Raw genomic sequence first — 24,774 nt, forward strand, 5'->3', positions numbered from 1 at the left:
ATGAAAATATCTCAAAACTGATAAAAGCTACAATCCTGAGTATTTTTTTGTTGTATTCTACATAAAAATGCGCACATTTTCATATATAATACTCCATGTAACGGCTAATTTTAAATGGTACAAAAATTATGTCAAAGTGATGAAATAATTTCAGAGAAGTGTCACCGATACTTTTTAGTGCAGCAAGAAAGAAATTCGCGCTTGCGCGCTGCATAACGATTGTAAACAAAACAACACCTTGATCCGTGAACTCCCAGCATCCCCCAAGGCGCGTGATTCAAGTTTTGGCTGGTAGGCCTATTAAGTATTTTTCCACGAATTTAAAAAAAAACTTTTGTATGTTGACGTAAAATACGTCCAGTCGGCACCCGAGAGACAAAAAATGTTGACGTAAAATACGTCCACTCGGCGTTTAAGGGTTAAGGAATTATTGCACTAGGATGTTCATAATTGTATTTTCTGCATTATTTTAGCCTAAGGTTATACATACTTAATATCAGGATATTTTTTTTATCAACAAAGCTAATATCAAATCATGAAATGACACTTACCGAATTCAGTGGCCAGAAATACTCATAACTGACATGTTCAGATTGTTTTTGAGAGACAGTCGGAATTTATCTGGCTGACTTTTACATGGAATGCAACAAAGTAGAGAAAAAAATTGGTTGTTTAACATTGGGAATAATGGGGGCATTAAACTAAAACATGTTTTAACTTGCAAGGCCACTGTAAAAAAAATGCCATGAGTAATTAATACTTAACATTTAAACAAACAAGAAATTTTCCCACAGGGTAAAGTGTATTCTTAAGCATATTGTGACATATTTTTAATAGTTTAGCCAATGCAAATGCATTTGTTGATCTAGCTGAGAAGTCACTTCAAAGTTCCTTAATATATCTTGCCTTACTTGTTGCTATCAAACCTGGTACTTCACTCTTAGTAGTTAGTGTACTGCGCAATTTCCTTTGCTGTATTAGGCAGCTTTCTTTGTTGGGTCCATTGGGTTTGTAGCTTTCTGCTTTCCAACTAGGGCTGCAGCTTGGATGATGATGGTGCTAATGGTGATGATGATGATGATGATGATGATTATGATGATGATGATGATGTTAAAGATTAGTGTAGTTAGGTTAGTATAATTAGGTTACAAGACCTAAATTTTTGGAGGCTAGCGAGATCTTAACCCGGTGAAGGTTGATTAAGGGTATCGGCGAGGTCGGGGATTAATTTTGAGTGACGGTGTTCAAACTTGCCACAGGTGTTACCTCTAGTTTGAATTAAGATGCACACAAAATTTCAGGTAAATTAGATAAAAACTCTTTTTTTTAACAAATATTTTTCTTTAAAACATAGCATTTTTTTATTGTTTTTTTAAAGTGTATCTCCTTCCTTATTTATCATTCAATTAAAGAAAAAGGTAATAGCAGAAAGTTTAATACCTATCAAATAAAACGGCAAACTCAGAAATCCAATATGTGATGTGTGCTATTTAAAAAAAATATTTAAAAAAATTCAATAAAAAATACCCTAAAATTATACATTAGATATTGGTAAAAAAAAATTTTGAGAAAAAAAAGAAAAATAAGTTTGCCGATGTGTTCTCTCACTATCTTTATTCCAATTGCTTTTTAGATTATTAAAATCCATTCATAAATAAGGGAGTTTTTAGAATTTGAATGTAGAAAATGTATGTTTTGAGAAAAAGGCAGTTAAAGTTTGCTAACCAATTATTTTGCTTTCAGAAGCATATCGTGTTTTCTTGGAATGGCGTACATGGCGTCTATTTCCTTCTTTTTTATAAGAGATATTATTCCCTCTAAAAAAAAAAAAACATTTATCACTTAAACAAAATAGTTTATATTATTTTGGGGGGGTTATCGTAGAACGCCACTCTACTCTTGTGCTGCCAAGTTTTAGAAGGCTAATGAGCCTCCTTCATATCCTCCTTTTGATGTTCTTTGCTTCTTTTGCTTTCTTGCATGCATAGTAGACCTTCGTTTCCTGGTCTTCTCTTACATCTGAAGGCCTTTCAGGTTTTCTCCTGTCGTTTTTCTCATAATAGGCAGCAATGAAACTTGGCGCATAGCCGATATTATGTTCCATTGCAGCAATATGCTTTTGATATATAAATGAAGCTGTTGTTTCACCGATATGTTCTGTTTTCACACTTTCAGATGGCACCTCACACTTACACGTTAGTTTCAAGTCAACATCAAAACTGTTTTTATCAATTTCAAGTGTTATATTGCTGTCACACTGCCCGCAATACGTCGAACTAAAAGCGTCTTTTTTAGAGCTCTCAAGGGTAATGAAACTATTTCTCCATCATTTCTTACACTCAGAACGTCTTCTTTTTCAGTCATATATTCTCAATAAAAAAAAACTCCTTAGGTTGGCTCCTGATAAAAACACTGACATCACCTGCTACATCAGAGACCGCAATTACATCTTGAAAATGCTCATTCTCTTCCTCCTCCCCCTCCTCATCATCAGATAACTTCAAAACAAAGTCGTCAGTGCCTCATCATCATCATCTTGATATATTTGCGCAATGGAATAATAGATTTGTCCCTCGGAGCTTCGTAATAGGAAGTATTTGGCATCTCTTCCACATGGCAGGTGGCGACATGTCAGAAGCTACATTAGCTCTCTATACTTTTAGTTTCAAGATAAGTTTTGATATTATGAGAGCTTGCTTCCCTTCTTGTTTCCTAAACTTCTTTTTGGCATGTTAGTAGTATATATAATACACAATTGATGTCTAAAAGTCTGAAGAAGTGTTGCAATTGATTGAAAATAACAAATATACGATTGCATAAAAAGAAAAAAAAAGAATTCTCTCGAGACAAGTGGTTCGCGACAGTGTTATTCAGTCATGGGAAGAGTTGCCATCTTTATCAGGAAACATATTGTACGGCATACGAAACAAAATGCAATGATAAGAAACTCAAATACTTGAAGAATGAATGGAAAATGAAATAGTAAAGCCACCCCTAACCAGACCTTTAATTCTCTACTTGGATGTGGCCTTTAAATTGGCCATTAAACCTTTTTTTACCATTTAAAAAGCTTCGTTACGATATTATCTTACGTGTGGCAATGGCCAGGACCCAGATGTATGGAAATATGACGTAACTCATTTTCACGAATTTGACCCAAATTCGCCAAAATTACAGGCCGCCGATACCCTTAAATGCCTTAATGTTTTTTACAGCTGGAATATCCAATTTTTTTTTTTTTAGTATTTTGGGAGGGGGTGGATTTTTCAGTTTTAATATAAATTATATCAAACCTCAAAATGGTTGCTGATTAAATATGTAGAGGATTACAAAGGGATTCAGAGCAGGTAAAATACAGTTTTTCGGCAACACATTTTTATCAAAGGTGAAATTTGGCAAGTGTATACTTTACAACCCTACCTCATTTTTGCAAGTATTATTAGTACCCAAGTTCAATAATTCTAGTACTTATCAGAGTAGGAGTGAGTTTCCTATGCCAGAGCCATCAAAATCAGTAAGGTTTTGAACACAATAGAGATGTTAACCTATGACATCATGAGGCTCCACCCACTGTGAAGGGCATATTTACATATGGGGAAAATGTCTTTTCACTGTGGCTCTACCAACTTGCTGATGACTTATTCACTAACTGATATTAGTACCCATCCTAGGCCTCAGCAATATCAATGATGGCGAGCAGGATTTGTCATTGTCCCCTTGTGGTTGCCTTATCATTTTGTTTTATTATTAATAAACATTACCTTAATATAATTTATCTAGCCCTAAATCCCCAAAAACCGCACCAAAATTTACCACATTGGCAACCCTGTTACCTCCTATTCTGTCCGCCAGTTGGCAACACTGTCGTTGACAGATACAAAAACCTTCCCTCAAATCAGTTGTTAACGAGCGCCCGTGTTGTTTACATCACGGCCGCTCTTTATAAATTTCCTTAAACATTTTTGTGCCTTTAAAGCTTTCATTATTTGTTAAATGAGACTTTATGTGAATTACCACTCACGCATTACATCACGAAATAGTGAATTAACTTTGATTTCTGTTGTGGTTCTTATCTTAAATTACGAACTTTTACGCGACCCGGAACTACTGACCTGTCCAATTCTACAATGGATTGCCAAGAAAATACGATGCTTCCTTCTGCCAGCAACATCAGGAACTGCCCGGTTTGTGGGACAAGGATGAGTAGCAGGGAGTATGAACCCCATGACATTTGTAGCTCTTGTCGTGGACAGGTTTGTGACTTGACTTCTCGTTGCGACGTATGTAAGCCCTGGTCTGACGAGGATATGACTGGTTATATGAAACGCCAAACAATCTTGCAGCGTAAAAGATCGGTTAAGGAGAAAAAGAAATCGATTGCTAGAACTGTATCTAACGATTTCTTTGACTTGGGCGCTCATGGTTCTGGCTCTTCGGTTTCGGTATCGTACGACTCCGATTCCGAATTAATTGATGCTTTGCCCCCCTGTACAAACCGGTAATTAGTGAAGTTATTTCTGATGTAGATTCAAAGATTTTGGCAATGGAAACTACCTGGAAACAGAATTTTAAGAAATTACAGCTTAGTCTAGATAGAGATATTCTTCAGCTAATGTTTAACAATCTGTCAGTGAGAATTTTCAAGAAGCCTTTACTAGAATGTCTAACACTCTTTTAGATTCATTTTCAGCTCCTCGTCAGGTACCTGTCGACAGCACCATGGGTAACGGTGCGACAGATACCCCGGCTTGTGAACCCCGTCGTGGCGAAGGCCTAGGGGGGATCCGGTCCGGGCAGGTGCCTAACGAATCTTTACCCAACGTGTCCCCTGTTAGTCCCGTAACAGTGCCAAAGGGCGCTTATTTAGGAGAAGGGGGGAGGGATATAGTGTCATGGCCTAAGATAGCTAGTCGTCAGGATTTTACTTCAGGGGAAGTTTCTAAGTTAGGATCTGACGATGATGATGATGATGAGACGCGGATTCGTGTGATATGATGTTCCTCGAATGGATGTCATGATGTAGAATTCAAGAAACTTTTTGATTTAATTTTGAGTTTTCTTCCTCAGGCGAGGCTTAAAGAGCAGAAGCAGCCTCCGCCTCGTTGTATTACAGAAGGGATTTTTCTTGACGGTCCTTCCCGGTAACGGGAATTTTAACGTTTTCCCTTTGCCCAGAGGTTCGGGAGAGTGAGGGCGGACGTTGCCGCTAAACTTTCGAAGGTGATCGGGGAAGGGAAGAGGAAGCTCTCTTCTCTTCTACGACACCGGAGAGGAGTTTACCAGGTGGCGGATGATTCTTCATTCTCTCGACCCCCCAAGCCAAATCCTGATTTTGTCCAACTTTCAAGTCAATCCTTGCCTTCTAAGGCTTCGGTCTCTGTCTCAATTGAAGATGTTATTGCTATGGAGTCTGTTATGAGCTCCTTACAAGAAGCTCAATCCTTCAATATGTGGGTCCTCGGAGGCTGAATGTACATCAAGGACTCCGGGGTTTGTTCCTCCTGATGCTCCTCTTTTTGAGAAATTCTGCTCATCCATTTCAATCGCTTCTGTACATCAGAACGAGCTTGACTGCTTCAATGCAGGCCTTTCCTTTCTTGTTTTCTCTAAGGCGTAACCTATATTTGTCGCAGTACCCTCCTCTGTATCGGAGATTCAGAGAACCCGTCTGTTGTCCTCTTCTCCTTTTGGCGATTTCCTTTTCGATATTTCTGTGCTTTCTGAGGTTTTGAAGGAACATCAAGGTGATGCCTCTTCCCAAGCTCACTGGGCCTTATCAAGAGCTTTTTCCTCTGGTCTTCCTCCCGTTCCTTCAAGGAGTAAGCGTAAGTTTAGGACCAGATCTGTACCTTCTGCTCCAGCCCAACAACCTCCTTCTGGCTCTTTTTTTCCAGAGTAACATCTCAGGTTGCTGGTGCCTCTACTTCATCCTCCTGGTGCTCACCCTTTGAAACGCGGGAGAGGTTCTTGGCGTGGCTCTAAGGGCAGAGAAAGAGCTCGACCTCCAGGAGGACCTTCTTCTTCTTCTTCTTCTTCCTTGTTCTCGCGTAAGAATTTTCGGAAGTAGGAGTCATCACCTCGCCTGGAGACCGCAGTAGGAGCTTGGTCTCTCTGCCATGGTCAGCTTGGCAGGGGAGAGCGGTGGATGCTTGGGTGGTGAAGGTCCTGAAGGAAGGTTACGAGATCCCTTTTGTTTCCAGACCTCCACTTTCCAATCGTCCTCTCGAGTTCAGCAGTTATTCCCCTCACTCAATCAGGGGTCAACGCCTTGGAGAAGGAGCTTTTCGGCCCTCTTGGAGAAGGATGCCATAGAGCGAGCTCCTCCTTCTCCCGGGTTTTACTCTCGGATGTTTGTAGTTCTAAAGGTCTCGGGTGCCTGGCGCCCCATCATAGATCTTTCGGTTTTGAACAAGTTCATTCTAAAGTCCAAGTTCAGGATGGAGACGGTCCAGACTGTTCTTTCATCCGTCAGGAGGGGGGACTGGATGATTGTCCATCGATCTGCAGGATGCTTATCTGCAAATCCCCATCCATCCAAGAAGCAGACCTTACCTTCGGTTTTTCACGGACTCGGGAGTTTTCCAGTTCAAGACCCTTTGTTTCGGTCCAATCACCACTGCTCCACAGGTCTTTTCTCGGGTGATGGCTCCTGTTTCAGCTATTCTGCATCAGTTAAATGTAAGGATGCTTCGGTATCTGGACGATTGGCTAGTCCAGGCCGAATCTCTAGAGAAATGTCTCCGTTCGAGGGAGATAGTTCTGTCTCTTTGTGTCGAGTTGGGCATTCGTGTCAACTTCGACAAGTCCAATCTAATCCCTTGCCAGATCATGACTTATCTGGGGATTGTTTTGAATTCCCAGATTTTGAGGGCTTCTCCCGCTCAGAAACGGATAGACAAGCTTCTGAGTCAGATCGAAGAATTTTTGTCCTCCGTAACGCAGCCAGTTTCTCTTTGGAGGTCTCTCCTGGGCCATTTGTCATCCCTCATCCAACTGGTTCCCGGAGGTCGTCTCAGAATGAGGTCCCTTCAGTCGACACTTCGCCAGTCATGGGATTTCGTGTCCGAGGACATGATAGTCGCCTCTTCTCCACAATGTCGGAAGGATCTCCGTTGGTGGATGCAAGTTCACTGCCTCAAGTCAGGGACATCTCTTCTTTCGGTTCCTCCGGACCTAATGTTTTGGTCAGACGCCTCGGATCAAGGTTGGGGCGCACACCTGGGCTTCGAAGCCGCTTCGGGCCTTTGTTTAGAGGAGGAGAGGATCATGTCAATAAATTGGAGGGAACTGAGGGCAGTGTACCTAGGCCTTCTTTCATTTCAGGATCAACTGTTGGAGTCGGTTGTTGCGATCTTTGTCGACAACACCACAGCAGTCTCGTACTTGAGAAACCAAGGCGGCACACAGTCAGATCTTCTCACTCAAGAAGCCCGATCAATCCTGTGTTGGGCAGAAGACAGGGGGATTACGTTGGTCCCTCAGTTTATCCTGGGCCATCACAACGTCTTAGCAGACGCCTTGTCAAGACCGAACGAAGTTCAAGGGTCGGAGTGGACACTTTGCCAGGAAGTCTTCGACAGCCTCAGGAAGAAATGGCCTGTCACAGTCGATCTGTTTGCCACCCCACTGAATTTTCGGTGCCAGATATTCTTCGCCCCTTACCAGACTCTCAGAGTGCCGGGACAGACTCTCTTTTGTGCAGGACTGGGAGGGACTTCAAGCTATGCTTTTCCTCCGTTCTCTCTGGTGAGGTCAGTCCTCAACAAAGTGAGGGCAACCAAGCGTCTGGATCTCACCTTGATCGCCCCCTTCTGGCCACAGAAGGAGTGGTTTCCCGACCTTCTGGGACTTAAGCACTGGTGGAACCCCCCATTCGCCTGCCAGAGAGACCAGATCTTCTCAAACAACCCATTTTTCATCGGTTCCATCAGAGGCTCCACATGCTCATCTTCATGCCTGAAGACTGTCAGGAGGTTCTCCAAGCACGAAGGGTTCTCCTCCAGAGTGGGCGCGACAGTTTGGCTCTTGCCAGACGGCACTCAACCAGAGTAATTATCAGGGCTAAATGGTCTGTTTACGAGGACGTTGGTGTAAGTCTCAAGGACATTCAATTTCTAGACCTTCCTTACTGAAAGTAGCGGAGTTTTTAGTTCATTTACATCATGACAGGGCCCTGTCACTTCGTGCATTAAGGGTTATAGGTCTATGCTTCCTATGTTTTTAAGGCAAGGCTCCCTGAGATCTCTTCATCGTTATGTCATTAGAGATTTACTTCGATCTTTTTCCCTATCTCGACCCAGGCCGCAGTGTTCGCCTCCGACATGGGACGTTAACAAAGTCCTTCAAGCCTTAAGGTTCCCTCTGTTTGAGCCTCTGAATTCTGCCAAAATTTAGGGCGGACCCTCTTCTTCTAATACCTTCTTCCTGTCTCACTGGCTACAGCCAAGAGGGTGGGTGAACTGCAAGCACTCTTTTCTGGTTGCCAGATCTGGACAAGACATGATTTTGTCATACCTTCCTGAATTTGTCGCAAAGACTGAATCGTCTGATAAATCCCATTCCCAGGTCTTTCGTACTGAAGTCACTGGTCGACTTTGTTGGTAATTTAAATGATGAATTGAGTTCTTTGCCCTGTTAGGGCGCTCTCATGCTATTTACGCCCAGCACGAAGGACATTCAGGGTCTCCGCCCGGTCATCTGTTTGTTTCCACCCCGAAATGTCAAGAGACCTATTTCAAAGAATGGTGCATCCTTTTTTCTCAGAGATCTGATCGTTAAAACTGGTGGTTCGGCTGCCGGGGAAGACCAGACGCTGAGAGCACACAGTATTAGAGCAGTTGCTCAATCAGTCGCGTTTTATGAAGAACAGTCTCAGGTCGCCAAGGTGCTTGAGGCGGCGACTTGGCGTTCTAATTCTGTTTTTGCCTCTTTTTACTTGAGGGATATTTCTCTAGTTCTAGGCGACCTTCGTTCTTTGGGCCCGTTGGTGATGGCAGGACAGGTCGTCAGACAGGAGAATTAGGTAGTCTTCCTGTTTTACGTTTGGTTGCTACCTGTATATTATTCATTAATTTTTGTTTATGTACATGAAAACTTACCCAGCAGATATATACTTAGCTATAGACTCAGTCGTCCCGACAGAATTTCAAAACTCGCGGCACACGCGACAGGTAGGTCAGGTGATCCACCATTCCCGCCGCTAGGGGTGGCTGGGGTCTGGAACCATTCCCGTTTTCTAAGCCATAATTTCTCTGTCGGTTGAACGGACAACACCTATTGTTCGTTGCTCCATCTTGGATTTCAACTCGTTTGCCGAGAATTTGGATTGGTTTTTTGGTGACGTATTCTGTTTTTTCTCTGGCTTGGCATACGCTTATTGTGGACTGTTTTTCGACTTTGGTTTTGACTACTCTTTCACGATGTCTGACGCTAAGGCTTCACCTATGTTTAGAGTTTGTAGTAGGGAAGGTTGCAAGGTTAGGCTGCCAAAATCGGCAGTAGATCCTCATAGTATTTGCGCTAAATGCAGAGAGAATGAATGTTCTTTTAATAATACCTGTGTTGAGTGCGAGAACCTAACAGAGCTTGAATGGAAGGAGTTATCTTCATATGTTAGGAAGCTTGAGAGAGATAGAGTAAGGAAGGCTTCAGCTAGGTCATCTAGTAGATCTTGTTCTCTAGAACAAGAAGTTGTTAACTCTCCTACTAACGATTTTCCCTTAGCCTCAGCTGCTTCTCCCTGTTCTGAATCCAAAGATTCTTCTTCAGAGAGGGAAAATGTAAAAGCTTCCATCAAGAAACTTCAAGCTCAGTTACGAGCTCTAAATGAAGGTAAGAGTGGTTATAGTGACTTGTGGCATGTCCCCAGTGCAGTGGAGGGGGCGTCTGACCGGTTCCCCTCATTGCTCCTAGGCCTAGACCGCTTCCAAATCCCGAGGACCATGGGAGGAGTGAATGTTGAAAGCACGCAGGGAGGATGCAGAACATCTCCAACGGTCCAGGCGTTCCCTTCCCTTTCAGCAGATCCTGTTATAAAGTCCCAGGCTGCCTCGGATTGCCGCAGAAAAGGCGTCCTAAGGGAGTGTTTTTCGGCCTCAGACTCTTCCTCTCCTAAACGAGGATGGAGTTCGGCCTCTCTTTCGCGCCCTTTGAAGAGAGCCTGGAAGGCGCCTAAAGGAGACGCGGCTGATTCCAGCCCAGAGCGTTTTCCCGAGAATTGGCCCTCGTTGCCTAAGAAGACGAGACAAGAGGAGCCCTCTCTTCAGGATCCTACGAAGAAGTTCCTAATAAATCTGCAAGAACAGTTAGCTTCTTTAGTAGGCTCCTTCGCTAATGGACTCGACAAGGAGGAAAGATGTTTTCGCTCCCTGTTAAGAGTTCCGCTAAGCGCCCCTCTTCGTATAGGAGAGAACCCTCACAATCGCCAGGGCGTTTATCGCCTTCGTCGAGAGATTCGTCCGACAGGAGTTGTTCTCCGGAGAGGAGAGTCCTTTCGCCCTATAGGCTTTCTTCTCTAAAGCGCCCTATGACGGGTAAGGCTTTGAATCCTGGTAGACAGGAAGAACGTAGCCTCTCTCCTTTGAGACGCCGCGAATCAAGCAGAAGTCTCGATCGGTTTAGGTTCAAGGAACCTGAAGATAAACTAAACCGATTTAGGTATCAGGATCCTTTGGGACTACAGGACCAGGAGCAAGGCAGGCACAAAGGAGGCGCGACGCAGAAAGGGCGTCAAGAGCCTCTCAAACCACAGGATTCAGGACATCAGGAGTCTGCTAGAAGGCAGGAATCAGGACGCCATGAGTCAGGGCGCCATGAGTCAGGGCGCCATGAGTCAGGGCGCCATGAGTCAGGGCGCCATGAGTCAGGGCGCCATGAGTCAGGGCGCCAGGAGTCAGGGCGCCAGGAGTCAGGGCGCCAGGAGTCAGGGCGCCAGGAGGCAGGACGCCAGGAGTACGTTAGGCGTCAAGAGTTAGGGCGCCAAGAGCCTGTTAAGCGTCAGGAATCAGGGCGCAGGGATCCTTTCAAGCGCCCTGAATCAGGGCGCCAGGAGCCTATCAAGCGCCGCGAGTCTGGCGAACCGCAAGGGCCTAGACAACAAGTCTAGTAGGCGCAAGAGTGTTTCGGACCGACAGGAGCCTCATTCTTCGTATAGAAGTTCGAACGTTCAGCGCTCCCCTTCTCGGGAAAGGAGTTCTTCTCCCGGGAAGAGCCCGATCACTCCCAAACGGTCTCCTTCAGTGGATCCGTTGGAACAGGTATCGGAAGAGGAGGAGCCCGTAGATGTAGCAGTTTCGGACTACAAGAGGCTCTCTCTTTTGCTGCTCAAGGAGTTCGGAGACTCCCTTCATCCTGCTGACCCTCCTTCACCAGGATCTTTGATGTCGAGCACAAAAGCTCACAAGTCGTCTTCCTTCATTAAGATGCGCCCTGCTCTTTGTATGAAAAAGGCCTTAAAGACCTTTTCAGAGTGGTTGACTTCCAGAAGGGAAGCGGGCAAAACAGCTTTTTCCTGCCTCCTTCCAAGTTAACAGGTAAACCAGGAAGGTGGTACGAGACCAAGGAACCTATGGGGTTAGGCCTCCCTTCATCCGCAGACGCGGATTTCGCTTCTTTAGTGGACTCTTCCAGGAGGAAGTCTTTGCTTTCCGCTAAAGCAACATGGGGCATGTGTGAGCTGGACCACCTTCTAAAGGGCCTCTTTAAAACCCTAGAAGTCTTCAATTTTATGGACTGGGTTTTGGGAGCGTTAGCTAAGAGAGCTCAGGACACTGACTTTGTCTCCATGGAGGAACTTTCAAGCGTCCTGGCTTGCTTGGACAGAGCGGTTATGGACGGTTCCGTAGAAGTTGCCTCTCTTTTCGGAACGGGAGTCTTAAAGAAGAGATCGGTCTTTAGCTCTTTTCTAGCAAGAGCCGTATCACCCTTACAAAGAACATCTCTTCTTTTTGCACCTTTGTCCCCTCATCTGTTTCCACAGGAGACTGTTAAAGAGGTTGCTAAATCTCTTACGGAGAAGGCAACTCAGGATCTCCTCACTCACTCAGCCAAGAAGTTTAGGCCGGCCGTGCCTATCGAGAAAAAAGAGAGACCCTCTTTTGTACAGCCTTTTCGAGGTGCCTCCTCTTCTAGGACCTCTCTTAGAGGTCGCAGACCAGATAGAAGGAGTAGACCATCTAGAAGGTCCTTCGGGAAGTCTAGATGAACAGCGAGTCCTCCAGGCGAAAGTAGGCGCCAGACTACTCCACTTTGCAAAAGTCTGGGCGCAGAAGGGAGCGAACTCTTGGTCCCTCTCGATCCTGAAAAAAGGATACTTGATCCCTTCAGGGAAATCCTCCCTTGAGACGACAACTCCAAGGGGGTGACTGCAAGATACTCGAATCCGGTCCAGAAAGCTTGCCTATTTTGCAGGCAGTGGAACACATGATTTCCAAGGAAGCGGTAGAACTGGTTCAAGATCTCCAGTCTCCAGGATTTTACATCGGCTGTTCCTGGTACCGAAAGCTCGGGGATGGAGACCGGTTCTAGACGTCAGTGCCCTGAATTTCTTTGTCTTGAAGAAGAAATTTTCGATGGAGACGTCTTCCTCTGTTCTGTACTGCTATTCGTCCAGGGGACTGGATGGGTCCCTGGACCTTCAGGATGCGTATTTCCATGTGCCAATTCATCCGGCAGCAAGGAAATATCTGAGATTCATGTTCCAAGGGAAAGTATTCCATTCCGAGCGATGTGTTTCGGACTCTCGGACTGCCCCCTCGAAGTCTTCACGGAGACTATCATCGAACGAATGTAGCTTATTGGCTACATCTGGAAGGGATCAGGATCTCTTTTATATCTGGACGATTGGCTAATAAGAGCCCAATCGGAGAAAAAATGTCTGGAGGACCTTTTATTTACTCTAAATTTGACAAAGTCCCTAGGACTTTTAGTCAATCGCGAGAAATCCATGCTGACTCCCCAGCAAAGTATTGTCTATCTGGGGATTCAGATGGATTCTCGGGATTTTCTAACGTATCCTTCGCAGGAAAGGAGAGAACGCTGCTTAGAAAAGGTGGCAGTCTTCTTAAGGAAAGAACATTGTTCCGCAAGGGAATGGATGAGCTTACTGGGGACCCTCTCCTCGATGGAACAGTTCGTTTCCTCAGGAAGACTACACCTACGACCCCTTCAATTTTATCTGAAGGAGAGATGGGATTGGAAGTCCAACAATCTGGGAGAAACCTTTCCAATCTCGAAAGGGATCAAGGAGAATATCCGCTGGTGGTTAGAGCCACAGAAACTAAGCAAGGGAATCTCCCTTCACTTACAGAACCCTCGCCTAGCGTTATTTGCAGACGCCTCAGATTCAGGGTGGGGAGCGACCTAGGTCGGAAGAAGTGTCAGGCACTTGGGAAGGAGAACAAGTGTCCTGGCACATAAACAAAAAAGAACTAACAGCCATTCATCTAGCTTTTAGTTCATTTCGAGGAAAACAGGTCTCAGGTCTGGGGATTCAGATTCACTCGGACAACACAACAGCCCTCGCTTATATAAAGAAACAAGGGGGACGCATTCCTTTTCCCTGTACGAATCAGCAAAGGATCTGCTGATTTGGGCTCAGGAAAGGAAGATCTCTCTTCTCACAAGGTTTGTGCAGGGAGAGAGAAATGTCTGGGCAGATCTGTTAAGCAGAAAAGAACAAGTCCTACCCACGGAATGGACTCTCAATCCTCAGATTTACCAGCAACTATGGCATCTGTGGGGAAGGCCCAATATAGACCTGTTCGCGACCAACAGGAATCTCAGATTAGAGAACTATTGCTCCCCGATCTCGGATCCACAAGCAGTAGCAGTAGACAGCTTTCTGCTAGATTGGATGGGCTTGGACACACACGCCTTCCCTCCTTTCAAGATAGTAGGGGAAGTATTGAGGAAGTTCGCTTGCTCGGAAGGAACAAGAATGACCCTCATCGCTCCCTTCTGGCCAGCTCTCGATTGGTTCACAGAGGTGCTGGAGTGGTTAGTAGATTTTCCAAGATCGCTTCCACTGAGGAACGATCTTCTCAAACAACCCCACTTCGACAGGTTTCACAAAAACCTCCCCGCTCTAAGTCTGACCGCCTTCAGACTGTCGAAGGACTTGTCAGAGCAAGGGGCTTTTCACGAGAAGTGGCGAAGGCTATTGCAAGAGCCAGAAGAGTCTCCACCTCTAAAGTATATCAGTCGAAGTGGGAGTTGTTTAGAAGATGGTGTAAGGGGAAGAAAATATCCTCTTCCAGTACCTCTGTAACTGAAATCGCAGATTTTCTTCTCTATTTGAGAAAAGACTGTAACCTGGCAGTATCAACAGTGAAAGGTTACAGAAGTATGCTGGCCTCAGTCTTTCGACATAGAGGAATATAGATCTGACCAATAATAAAGATCTCCATGACCTTATAAGGTCTTTCGAAACCACGAAAGACCATATAATCAAGAAACCTAGCTGGAACTTGGATGTGGTCCTCAAGTTCCTAATGTCGGAAAAATTCGTACCGTCTCACGCAGCTTCTTTTAGAGACTTAACTAGAAAGTCCTTATTCCTCTTTGCGTTAGCAACAGCTAAGAGAATTAGCGAGTTGCAAGCTTTGGAAGGTAAAGTGGGTTTTAAGAAGGATTCAGCGATTTGCTCCTTTAAACCATTTTTTCTAGCAAAGAATGAAAATCCCTCAAAGCCTTGGCCAAGAAGTTTTGAGATAAGAGGACTATCTTCATTAACAGGAAGAGAACTAGAGAGGACTTTGCGTCCAGTCAGGGCACTCAAGTTCTACCTGAAGAAGAAAAAGTTGCTAGGAGGTACAGAAGAAAGTCTTTGGTGCTCTGTAAGAGATCCGAAAAGATCGATTTCTAAGAATGCCCTTACATTCTTCATAAAGGATGTAATAAGGGAAGCTCACCTTAAGTGCGATGAAGAGCACCTCAAGGTTCTCAGAGTAAGAGCGCATGAAGTGAGAGCCATAGCTACGTCAATGGCATTTCACAAAACATGGTCTCTGCAGGCACTTATAGAGTCTACGTTTTGGAGATGTAATTCTGTGTTTGCCTCGAATTACCTAAGAGACGTAAAAATTTCGTACGAAAAGTGCTTTGCTCAGGGAGCGTATGTTTAGGCGAATTCAGTGCTGGGAGAAGGGGCTGAGGCTAATCCTTCGTAATTTTCTTTAGTGTTTAAGTTATCTTTTATTGGTGGTTGTTTTTATTGGTTAATTGTCAGAGGGAATAGGGAACCCTCTTGCAATTCATAGATTATAACAGTACTAACATGGTCAGGTGATCGGGATTGGCTTCAGTGCTCCTTGTGATTATTTTTAGTAACCTTAACTCTGTCATGTAAGAGGGCGAGTCTCCATTGATATGACAAAAGGTCAAGGCTCTACCATGTAAGTGGGTCAGCCCCCATTGGTACGATCCAGAATAGGCTCTGTCGCGTAAGCGGGCTAGCCCCCATTGACACGATCCAAAGAGTTATTCAGCCATAGGTTCATTCCTCGCTGAAACTCTTGAGGCAGGCAGACTCATCGACAGTAGTCATGAAGTCTTCAGCCCAATCAGGTAGGAACCATGGATTATTTTATCCAAGAACATATGTTGTTTTTTCCCTGTTTTTTAATGTATTTAGTTTAAGTATTAATTTGTTTTTAGCTGTCTCTTGCCCGCCACCAAGGGTGCCAATCAGCTAAGTATATATCTGCTGGGTAAGTTTTCATGTACAAAAATGATATTGTTAAGATACAATAAAGTTTTGTACATACTTACCTGGCAGATATATACAATTAATGGCCCACCCATCCTCCCCTCAGGAGACAGGTGGAAGAGAAATTATGGCTTAGAAAACGGGAATGGTTCCAGACCCCGCCAAACCCAGCGGCGGAATGGTTGGATCACCTGACCTACCTGTCGCGTGTGCCGCGAGTTTTGAAATTCTGTCGGGACGACCGAGTCTATAGCTTAGTATATATCTGCCAGGTAAGTATGTACAAAACTTTATTGTATCTTAACAATATCATTTTGTTGTATATATTTTTTGTTTTTGTATTATAACCCATGGCAGTTTTTGACGTAGTTATAATGGGAATTAGGCAGTTTGGTATTTAGGTGTTGTTGATGACAAGGACTGACTGCTTGGCAACTCATGCTGCTTCCATTGTCAGTGTGAAATGGTTCCAGCCACTGGGTTGTCAGCACTAGCGACTACGCTTCTCCCAGAGTCGATGCTGACCTAGGACTAGCCACTGGTTCGCTTGTCCTGACGACTCCTGCTTCTTCCACTGTCCTGGACAGGGAATTAGTCGATGGATCGTCTGCTGTCATCTGGTGACTCGCTCACCATCTACTTTTTGTCTCACCTGTTTTCTCGAGTCAGACACTCGTGTGAGATCAGGCGACATTTAGTAGCCCTGAGTTTCTTGTTGACGAAGTCGGTTGCGTTGATACACCCCCGATGATCGTGTAACATGAGACCAGGTTGGACTGTCAGGCATTCGTCCTTCGGGACTGAATCGCCTTTTTGCTCCGTGCTCCTTTCTCTTGGCACCAGAAAGCTCGAGTTAGGAGTTGCTCATGAGCCGATTCGTTGTTGGCGACGTTGGGTTGCGTTGATACACCCCCAAGGTTTGCTTAGCTTTGAATCGCCCAGACAGTCCAGACACTCATCCTTTAGGGAAAGAATAGTGCTTGATAGTCTTCAGGGTGCAGCCTTGCTGTCTGCGATTCGTCTGACTGGTTACCTGGTCGGTCATCTGACTTTAGTACAGATGGACTGACTATGCACTTACTCCTTGTCCTTGCTACCGCAGTTTGGCGGCATTATGGTAGGAGACTTTGAGTTGTTAGTATCTTAGACCTTGGGTTGAGTTTTAACTGCCTATGATATATATTTCTTTGTTTTCTCCTATTCTGTCCGAAGGGGAAATTGTATTCAGATTCCCTCCTCCTTTTCAATGTGGTTAATCGGGCTAGATAAATTATATTAAGGTAATGTTTATTAATATGGAATTTTTATTCTAAAATTAATATTAATAATACTTACCTGTATAATTTATCTAGTCCCACCCATCCTACCCCACGATCTGCCTATCACAACTGATTTAAGGGAAGGTTTTTGTATCTGTCAACGACAGTGTTGCCAACTGGCGGACAGAATAGGAGGTAACAGGGTTGCCAATGTGGTAAATTTTGGTGCGGTTTTTGGAGATTTAGGGCTAGATAAATTATACGGTAAGTATTATTAATATTAATTTTAGAATAAAAATTCCATATTTATTTATTTTGTAGAAGTTCCTTTGCAACTTCCACAGCATTTGTTGGGACTAAGAGAGAATGTCTACCCAATTAGGTAGAGTCACCTCTGACCTGGGGTAATTATGCATGTAGGTGATTGGATTGTTTCTACTTTACAAATAATTCATTGTATGTGATTCATCCACATAATGAACCAATCCATAGCTCATTTGTTGGATCTACATCTATTCAAGGTGGGAATACAGAAAGAGTTTTGTTTTACCTTAGGTTTCGACACTATAGCCTTCTATTTACTGTAGCAAGAGATCAATGTTGCCAAGTAACTATTACCCATTGCATGTATAGAAATAATTACCTATTTACGCTCTAGTAAATCTTACCACAGGTCTTGTTGATTGTATACAAAGTGGCAAACTGTAGCACAAATGTAGTCTTGCAACCATGGGGACAATTCCATATCCTACTGGCCATTATTGCATTTGTTGAAGCCTAGGCTGTTACTAACTTATTGCCTACCTGGTGGATGGGTGGACATCATATGTTGGTAATAAATGGTTTTTGGATCCTTTCCTGTGATTTTCTCGGTTCCAGCATCAGGAACTTCATTTTACTCTGTAAATATTAAAACTATCCAACTTCAGTACTAAATAACACTTGCAAAAATTAGGTCGGACAATGCTTTGATAAAAGTGTTGTCAAAAAACAGCGTTTCATCAACTCTGAATCCCTAAGTAGATTTCCTTTATGGTCACCTGACAAGTTTCAAATATTCATTTCTTGTAGTAGTAGTAGTAGTAGTAACTGGAAAGTCCCTAGCAATGGCTCTGACTTCAATACATAGAGTCATCAATTTTGTAACAACTCGTCTGAAGTCCAAAACCCTGTGAGTCCATAACATAAGTATAGTACCTTTGTAATGTATTGGAAATTAGTTTTTGTGTGTGTGTGTGTGTTAACTGCATTGTGTGGAACTATTACTGTATTGAATATGTACCTGTTGATTAACATTAAAAGACCCTACATTTTACCTGGATATAGGTTAGAACAGATTCTCATTTTGGGAGCGTGTTGATAAATATAAATGCATTGTTTGAGCAAGAAATAGGTTTACCTTGAGTGGTTACCTTATTGCTACCCTTATGATACCTAATCTAACTTAATTTTGATTTAAAATTTTAAATTTTATACCCAAGTGGAACTGAATTATTTGCCATACCTATGCATGAAGTTTGTATTGCACTAAGAATTTGGTATGAGCGATATTTTATACAATTGAACATGATATTGTTAAGATACAATAAAGTTTGTTCATACTTACCTGGCAGATATATATCTAGCTGTATTCTCCGAAGTCCGACGGAATTTCAAAACTCCCGGCACACGCAGTAGTCGGCCAGGTGGTAGTACCCATTCCCGCCGCTGGGAGGTGGGTGTCAGGAACCATTCCCATTTTCTGTCAGATTTTTATAGTGCCACTGTCTCCTGAGGGGAGGTGGGTGGGCACTTTGATTATATATATCTGCAGGGAATGTATGAAAAAACTTTATTGTATCATAACTATATCATTTTGTTCATGAACCTTACCTGCCAGATATATATATAGCTGAATCCCACCTTTTTTAGGAAGGGGGAGACAGACCCGGATTTTGGGAAACAATTCCATTTACATGATTGATATCTTGGTTCCTTACCTGTTAGCATAGCTGACTTCGTGAGTACCGTCACCCAAGTCTGCTTCTGCTTTACTAGAGTCTCCAGCAAGGTAGTGACCTGCGATGCTGTTGAGTTCTAGAGGATCTGTCAAAGGGGGCGTGACCACAAAACAACTAGATCCTACATTATAGACCTCCAATTTTTGGGTAATGCATTTCTAGAGGTGCCAGCAAGGACGTGACCTGTGTAGCTGGTGCGCTCTAATGAACTGTCACGGGGAGCGTGACCACAATGTGACAGATCATATAGGTGTTGATTAGACACCGAATGCTGTTAATGCTTCACTGGAGGTGCCAGCAAGGATGTGACCTATGTAGCTGGTGCGCTCCAGATGATTTTTCAATGGGTACGTGACCACAATGTGACAAAAACATTTTACCCTATTATGAGGGTGAAGCAAAAACATTACCACCTGACCTAGCCTATCTGGTTATAAATGGAGGGAAGTCCGCCTAAGGCGGCCGACCCAAGACCACAATAAACTAAACATCTAAATAAACATAATAAAACTAAAAAATAAAAAATAAAAAGAAATAAAATTAAAAAGTCCAAACTAACATATTATTTCCTAAGTGATAGGAAGAGTGCTACTCTCTGTCCCCAATATAGTGTCTGCTGCGACATATGGGCCCAAAGAGTAACAGTTCTCGTATGTAGTCCTCACCTCCCGAAGGTAGTGAGAGGCAAACACTGAATTACTACGCCAAAATGTGGCATTCAAGATGTCATTGAGTGCCATGTTCTTTTGGAAGGCTACCGACGTAGAAATAGCCCTCACTTCATGCGCATTCACCTTCAACATTTTCATATCACTGTCTTGACAGGATGAATGCGCTTCCTTGATGGTGTCCCTCAAGAAAAAAGCCAAAGCATTCTTTGACATTGGTAAATTTGGCTTCCTTACCGAACACCACAAGTTATCAGAAAGACCTCTACAATTCTTAGTCTTCTTTAGGTAGAATTTGAGAGCCCTGACAGGGCACAGAACTCTCTCTGGCTCGCGCCCTACGATTTCGGCCATCCCTTTAATTTCGAAGGTCCTAGGCCAAGGGTTGGACGGATTTTCATTTTTTGCCAGGAACGTTGGGCTCAAGGAACAGACCGCGTAATAACCTTTAAAGCCCACGTATTTGCTAATTGCTTGCACCTCGCTGACTCTCTTCGCCGTCGCCAGAGCAATCAGGAAGATAGCTTTTCTAGTAACATCCTTCAGGGAAGCCGTATGCATAGGTTCAAATGGACTGGACATGAGGAACTTCAGAACTACATCCAAGTTCCAAGACGGCAACCTGGGTTGTTGAACCTTCGTTGTTTCAAAAGATCTCAAGAGATCGTGAAGGTCTCTGTTGTCCGCCAAGTCCAGGCCTCTGTGCCTAAAGACAACTGAAAGCACACTCCTATATCCCTTGATTGTAGAGACTGCAAGTTTTAGATCCCTTCTCAGATATAAAAGGAAGTCAGCAATCTGGCTTACAGAGGTTGTGGTGGAGGAAATGCCGTTCTTCTTGCACCAACTCCTGAAGACTGCCCACTTCGATTGGTACACTGCGTTGGATGAAGCTCTTCTTGCACTGGCGATAGCTTTCGCCACTGACCTAGAAAAGCCTCTCTCTTTGGCCAACTTTTGGATAGTCTGAATGCAGTCAGACTCAGAGCGGAGAGGTTTCTGTGGTACCTCTCGAAGTGGGGCTGTCTGAGTAGATCTGTTCTTACTGGAAGCGTCCTCGGGAAGTCTACTACGAAGGCCATGACCTCTGTGAACCAGTCTCTCGCCGGCCAGAACGGGGCGATCAAAGTCATTCTCGTCCCTTCCGACGCCGCAAACTTTCTCATGACTTCCCCTAAGATCTTGAACGGGGGAAAGGCTTACAGGTCCATCCCCGTCCAGTCCCAGAGAAGTGCGTCTATTGCCACTGCCACTGGGTCGAGTACTGGGGAGCAGTACAGTGGAAGCCTCTTCGTTCTGGACGTCGCAAAGATGTCCACTGCGGACGTCGCAAAGATGTCCACTGCGGACGTCGCAAAGATGTCCACTGCGGACGTCGCAAAGATGTCCACTGCGGACGTCGCAAAGATGTCCACTAGCGGACGTCCCCATAACCCCCACAGCTCTTGGCATACCTCCTGATGCAGAGTCCACTCGGTTGGCAGAAGTTGACTTCGTCTGCTGAGGAGATCTGCCCGGACGTTCTCTACTCCTGCTACGAACCTTGTAAGGATCGTGACGTCCAGTGCCCTTGCCCACAGCAAGATCTCCTTTGCCAGAGCAAAAAGGGACCGAGACTGTGTTCCTCCCTGCTTCTTCAAGTACACCAGAGCTGTGGTGTTGTCTGAGTTGACTTGGACTATTCGATGAGAGACTTTTTCTTGGAAAAACTGGAGAGCTAAAAAAATGGCTGCCATTTCCTTTAGGTTTATGTGCCAGGACACCTGTTCCCCTCTCCAGGTGCCTGACACTTCTTCCCCCCCTAATGTTGCTCCCCACCCCGTGGTGGACGCGTCGGAGAACAACACTAGGTCGGGGCTCTGAAGCTTGAGAGACACGCCCTCCGACAACTTCACTGGATGTAGCCACCATTTTAAGTGATGTTTTACCTCTCCTGAAATTTTTAAGATCATATCCAGATTCTTGTTTTCTTTCCAATTTTCCTTGAGAAAAAATTGTAGCGGTCTGAGGTGCAGTCTCCCCAAGGAAACAAACTTCTCCAGCGAGGAAATGGTCCCCAGCAGGCTCATCCATTCCCTCACCGAGTACGAATCTTTCCTTAGGAAGGCTGACACTTTGTCTAAACATTGCTGCTGATGTCCCTGGGACGGAAAAGCTCGAAAAGCCACTGATTCCATCTGAATCCCCAGATACAGGATGGATTGGGTTGGGATCAGATGTGACTTTTCGAAATTCAACAGTAGTCCCAGGGACTTCACCAACGATAAAGTTGTTTGAAGATCCTTCAGACACCGCGTTTGAGTGGAGGCACGAATGAGCCAGTCGTCCAGGTACATAGAGAGACTGATATTTGCAAGATGAAGCCACCTTGCCACGTTCTTCATTAAAGTCATGAAGACCATAGGGGCCATGCTCAATCCGAAGCAAAGCACCCTGAATTGATAAACTGTCCCTTTTAGGACAAACCGAAGATACTTCATCGACTGTGGATGGATGGGGACGTGGAAATACGCGTCTTGAAGGTCTAATGAAACCATCCAATCGTTTGGTCTTAAGGTCCCAAGAACTGACTGAGGTGTCTCGATCTTGAATTTCTGCTTCTGTACGAACCGATTCAGACTGCTCACATCTAAGACTGGTCGCCAACCTCCTGACTGTTTCGGCACCAGGAATATCCTGTTGTAGAAGCCTGGGGATTCCAGGTCTACGACCTGTTCCACCGCTCTCTTTTCTAACATCTGCTCGAGCAGATCGAAAAGGATTTGTTGCTTCTCCTGATGGTAAATAGGGGATAAATCCTTGGGTGTCGTGCACAGTGGGGGAGGTTTCAAGAAAGGAATCTTGTACCCCCGCTTGATGACGTTGAGCGACCAGCTGTCCGCCTTCCTCTCTATCCAAGCTTTTGAGAATAGTCGAAGCCTGGCTCCTACTGGTGGCTGAAGGATCTCTGGTTCATTTCTTTCCTCTGATCTTAGCCGAGACTCTGCCTCTGGAACGTGTACTTCCTCGAGAAGATGTTCTCGAGGAAACTCCACCTCGAAAGGGCTTCTGCTTCTTGAAAGGTAGTGTCCGTGCAGACGTAGAAGAAACAACCGTACGTTTTGCCGACTGAGCTAGGAGGTCTTGGGTAGCCTTCTCTTGTAGACTGACAGCCAGATCTTTGACCATAGCCTGGGGAAAGAGATGGCTCGAAAGAGGCGCATACAACAATTCTGCCTTTTGAGAGATAGACCGCCTTTGCAGTAAAACCACAATAGGCCGCTCTCTTCTTCAAAATCGAAGTGCAGAAGTGTGAGGCCAACTCCTCCGAACCATCCCTGACGGCCTTGTCCATGCATGCAAGCACGCTGGACAGCTCCTCCAGGCTAAGCGAATCAGGACTACGCGACCGGTTATCCAAGACCCCTAAACACCAATCCAAAAAGTTGAAAACTTCTATCGTACGGAAGAGTCCCTTCATATGATGGTCCATTTCAGAAAGGGTCCAGGGCACTTTTGTCGTCGACAAAAGGGATCTCTTCGGTGCATCTACCAAGGTAGCGAAGTCACCTTGGGACGAAGAGGGGACTCTAAAACGTATCTCCTCCCCTGTCTCATACCAAAGACCTGCCTTGCCTGTCAGTCTTGAAGGGGGTAGGGCGAAAGCGTTCTTGTTTCGGGCTTTTCTTGACTCCATCCAATTCTGCATTTTCTTAAAAGCCCTTTTTATTGATAATGAAGTAGCCATCTTCAACAATCCTGGAGTCTTGATAGCCTTCGACGATAGCAATTGTGAAGGAGGCGACTGCGGGGCTTCAGGCTTAAACTTCTCTTCAAAGGAGGTTCAAAGCAATTGAACCAAAACCTAGTAATCTGAAGATACTGTTGATGATTGTTCTTCAGTTAATTCCTCCGACAAGTTTCCTTCTTGAGATTCATTACTATCTTCCGAATCTCGGCGAATGTTTGAAGAAACATTACGTTGTGCGTCCAGCTGCGCGCCATGCCTGGCGTCAAGCCGAGCGCCCCGCCCGGCGTCCAGCCGAGCGCCCCGCCCGGCGTTTAGCCGAGCGCCCCGCCCGGCATTTAGCCGAGCGCCCAGCTGAGCGTCAGGCCTGGCGTCAAGTCTCGCTGCCGCCTTAACGTCGTGCTCTGCAGACCTTGGTGCACGAAATCTCGAAGGCGAGGTAACAGGAGAAAGAGCGAGGCGATGAGAAGGAGAAGGAGACTGCCTGGATCTCTTGACTGGCAGCTTATCATCCTTCCTCCTGTGACGTGAATTATCCTCTTTCTCTGCAACTAATAAGGCAATTTGATGTTGCAAATTCTCAATCTTCTTCGATTTAGGGCTGATCCTTTGAGAAGATGAGGGGCGAGGGGAAGCCCTCCTCCTTCTCACATGGACCACCACAGGTATATCCTTAGCGCAACCAGTGCGCTCAAAATCATTGTCGTCAAAAGACATCCTCCCCGGCGACGATCGCAACACAGAAGAAGAGAAAGGACGTGAAGCGTCCTTTTCCCCAAGACCAAAGGTGACGGCCGCCTGTGCGACATCTTGCACCTTTGCTCTCTTTTGCGGTGGAGAGTCTTCGAATTGTTCTGGAGACGACCGCAAAACAGAAGGGGCTAACGGATGTGCAGCGTCTTCCTCTGAGGAATCAAAGGCGGCGGCCGCCTGTGCGACATCTAGCGTCTTTGTCCTCTTCAAAGGGCGCGATCGCTTCCGAAAGCTCCCAACTTCTGCGCGGGGAGGACGTTTCTGATGACAAAAAACTCTCTTTCAAGATCCGTTTACGAACTTTGGAAGCCTGGGAAGCGCCCCCAGGTCTTGCCGAAGGAACATCAGATCGGTTGTCCGACCCCCCTTCCGCAACACTCGGAGCATTATCACTACACACCACTGCACTATTAACACCTAATGTTTGCACTTTCACTTTTGATTCCAGGCTACGCAAAGATTCAAGAATCATCGATAGGGTATTACCCTCCACAGACACTAATGTAGGGTCCGAAGGCATCACAGGTTTAGGAGGGATAAATTCCACTGGATGTGTAACTGGCGTTACACTCCTCCTTACCCTATCTCTTTCTATTTTACACACAAATGATTCATACACCTTCCACGCAGAATCAGACATACTCTCACATTCATTGCAGCG

The 24,774-nt window shown here is 44.9% G+C and overlaps 1 protein-coding gene across 6 annotated transcripts in view; it reads left to right on the top strand.

Annotated features, from left to right (window-relative positions):
• The window catches only part of LOC135217947 (retinol dehydrogenase 11-like), a 297,263-nt gene that overhangs the window by 128,050 nt on the left and 144,439 nt on the right, over positions 1–24,774 (top strand). For 2 of the 6 annotated variants that reach the window (XM_064254060.1, XM_064254086.1), the window contains exon 2: positions 18,037–18,136. The exons of 3 other annotated variants lie outside the window; for them this stretch is intronic. In XM_064254060.1, coding sequence (XP_064110130.1) covers positions 18,072–18,136 — 65 coding nt within the window. In that variant the 5' untranslated portion in view covers positions 18,037–18,071. Of the gene's footprint in view, positions 1–18,036; positions 18,137–24,774 lie in introns of those variants that run through there. One more of the 6 variants, XM_064254053.1, reaches the window with a different exon arrangement.

The sequence above is a fragment of the Macrobrachium nipponense genome, chromosome 19 (genome assembly GCF_015104395.2).
Source record: "Macrobrachium nipponense isolate FS-2020 chromosome 19, ASM1510439v2, whole genome shotgun sequence".
NCBI lineage: Eukaryota > Metazoa > Arthropoda > Malacostraca > Decapoda > Palaemonidae > Macrobrachium > Macrobrachium nipponense.